The sequence below is a fragment of the Centruroides sculpturatus genome, unplaced genomic scaffold (genome assembly GCF_000671375.1).
Source record: "Centruroides sculpturatus isolate CEXI.00-Female unplaced genomic scaffold, Cexi_2.0 scaffold377, whole genome shotgun sequence".
NCBI lineage: Eukaryota > Metazoa > Arthropoda > Arachnida > Scorpiones > Buthidae > Centruroides > Centruroides sculpturatus.
In genome coordinates, this window is record NW_019384711.1 from 376912 (window position 1) to 379284 (window position 2373).

Consider the following 2373-nt stretch of genomic DNA (forward strand, 5'->3'; position numbering starts at 1 on the left):
GAGAAGAGAAATTTCAACATTGGATAGGTTAATTTCATCTAAAAGGCATCATGGATGACCTTGTGGTCATGGCCGTGGCAGGCAAAGTTTGAATGATCATGCTTAAAAACAGCAATAACAAAGAAGATTGGAGAATGAGAATGAGACCTGCCATGAGCATCAAAGTGATCCCACTTACTGTAATCAAGAACAGGTCCGTGACAACACAACCTGTCATAACCATGGCGGCAATGCAACCTGCCGTAATCTATGCCAGGATCTTGAGTACTGGTGTCAACTTTTCCTCATTGGAGATTTCTCATTGTTCTCTTTTTCTTAGAAAATGGTGCGCAGTTGAGCCCTGAGTCTCTGAGATATAGTCTTGTCCCAAAAATGGCTTTGGCGTTTTACTTGTTTTTACAATGTTACAATCAAAATTGAATTTTAGCCAAATTATTTTACATTTTCATTTTGTTTTTAATCATGTTAAATTTTAATATTTGGTAATAGTAGAGTGAAACTGTCTATTCTTGAAATATGATTTATTACATAACATTATTTTAAGCTGTTTCAAGACCTTGTAAAACAGTAATCATAAATCATGGAATCACAATTTGGAATCACAATGTTTCATAAATTTACTTTAGCAAAAAATTAAATTAAATTAATATACAGTATATACAAATTATTACATTTGAAATGCATTCTAATATACTTATTATATGTGAAACGTAACTAAACTTTTTTCATTTTTTTCTAAATTTTTGGAAAGAATCACTGTATTTATTAAATTATAACATATTACTGTTAAGAGAGTAGAGATTGTGTGTAATGATACACAATGATTGTAAACTATGTTTAATTGAACAAACAAATATAAAGAACAGTCGACCAGTACAAGCCTTCTGTGCTAGTTTGCAACATGGCGGAAATTGGTACAAAAAGGTGTGGGACGATGTGATGCCCCCTGACAGTTGAGAATAACAGTACAAAATTCACATTCCTTAAAAATTACTATATTTTATCTAGAGTACATTTGGATAAATAGAAATTTAGGTTGTGCTTGTTCAGGAATAATAGTGAAATTTTTAAATTACAGGTGAATTTTGTTTATTCACTTGATGGCAATTATTTTATTTAGAACAGTTAAGTATTCATATCATTTCAAGTATCACTGTAACAAGTGATAGGAGAATATACTAGCATACATTAAAATATTTTGAAAAGTGCATTAATAAATTATATTGATTGTATGTTAAAATAATTTCTACAAAATTGAAGAGATATTTTTGTTATTAAAAATTAGATAAATTTATGTATTTAACTAATTAAATTAATTTAATAAAATATTGTCTGCAATAAAATAATATATAAAAGTTGTTTAGTTAATTTGTACTGTACATACTTTATGACATATAAAAGAGAAATATTTATTTGTTCTTGAATTTGGAGCATTTTGTGTTTTCTAATTTGTTACATCTGCACTTATTATTTTCTTATTTTTCTTTTGGTTGTTTTTTTCTAATAAATGATGAAGTCAAGTTAGAATTATATTTATAAATTAGGAATTAATTTGTAAAATAATGCGAAATGTTAAAATTTAAATAGTATTGAAAATAATAATTGAGTTGCTTATTTATTAAAAATAATGTAAATAAATTTTAAAATGAATCATTTGTAAAAAATAATCATATTATGAAGCTTGTAACATTTTAGCTAATTGGTAATGAGTGACGTTTTAATATTTTGTACAGTATTTCTTTTATTTACCTTGAAACAGAGTTAAGAAATTATATATTTGAATTTTGGGCAATTATAGTTGATTTATTTTAATTTTATACTCTATTATTTTCAATGTCTTTTTATACAGTAGGATAAATACAAGATAGAATACAAATTGAATTCTATTCAATTTTTAAAGAGATTTGTATTGTAATGTTAGAATTTAATTTGTACTTTGAATTTTATTAGATAGTAAAAATTGCAAAGAAATGATGATAATGTAAAATCATAAATGAATTAATGAAAACTTATATAAACTAATGTTGGTCAAAATTTTAAATTTTATGTACAGTAGAACCTCCATTATCCGGACCTCCATTATCTGGATTGTTCAAAATAAACAAAAATTTTACGAATTTGCTGATTTGCACTTGGCGAATTACGACACTGTTTATGTACTGTACGTGATGGAATGCATAACTTTTTTTGTTTCAACAACGTCTCACCCATCACAGTGGTCGTAAACTCTTAAATATATTTTACGTAGTAATAAAAATATAACTTGACATACGTATTTATAAATAATTTATATTCAAATTACATCATTTCTATGACCAAGGGCGGCGTAAGGCATGGACGACGTGGGCCACCGCCTATGCCTCGCGGTCCGAA

General features: G+C 27.1%; 1 protein-coding gene across 1 annotated transcript in view; it reads left to right on the plus strand.

The window, feature by feature from the left end:
• The first annotated feature begins 221 nt into the window (after positions 1 to 221).
• Positions 222 to 2373, plus strand: part of LOC111627815 (charged multivesicular body protein 1a-like) — a 38330-nt gene continuing 36178 nt past the window's right edge. The window contains exon 1 of the mRNA XM_023371464.1: positions 222 to 242. Coding sequence (XP_023227232.1) covers positions 222 to 242 — 21 coding nt within the window. The remainder of the gene's footprint in view (positions 243 to 2373) is intronic.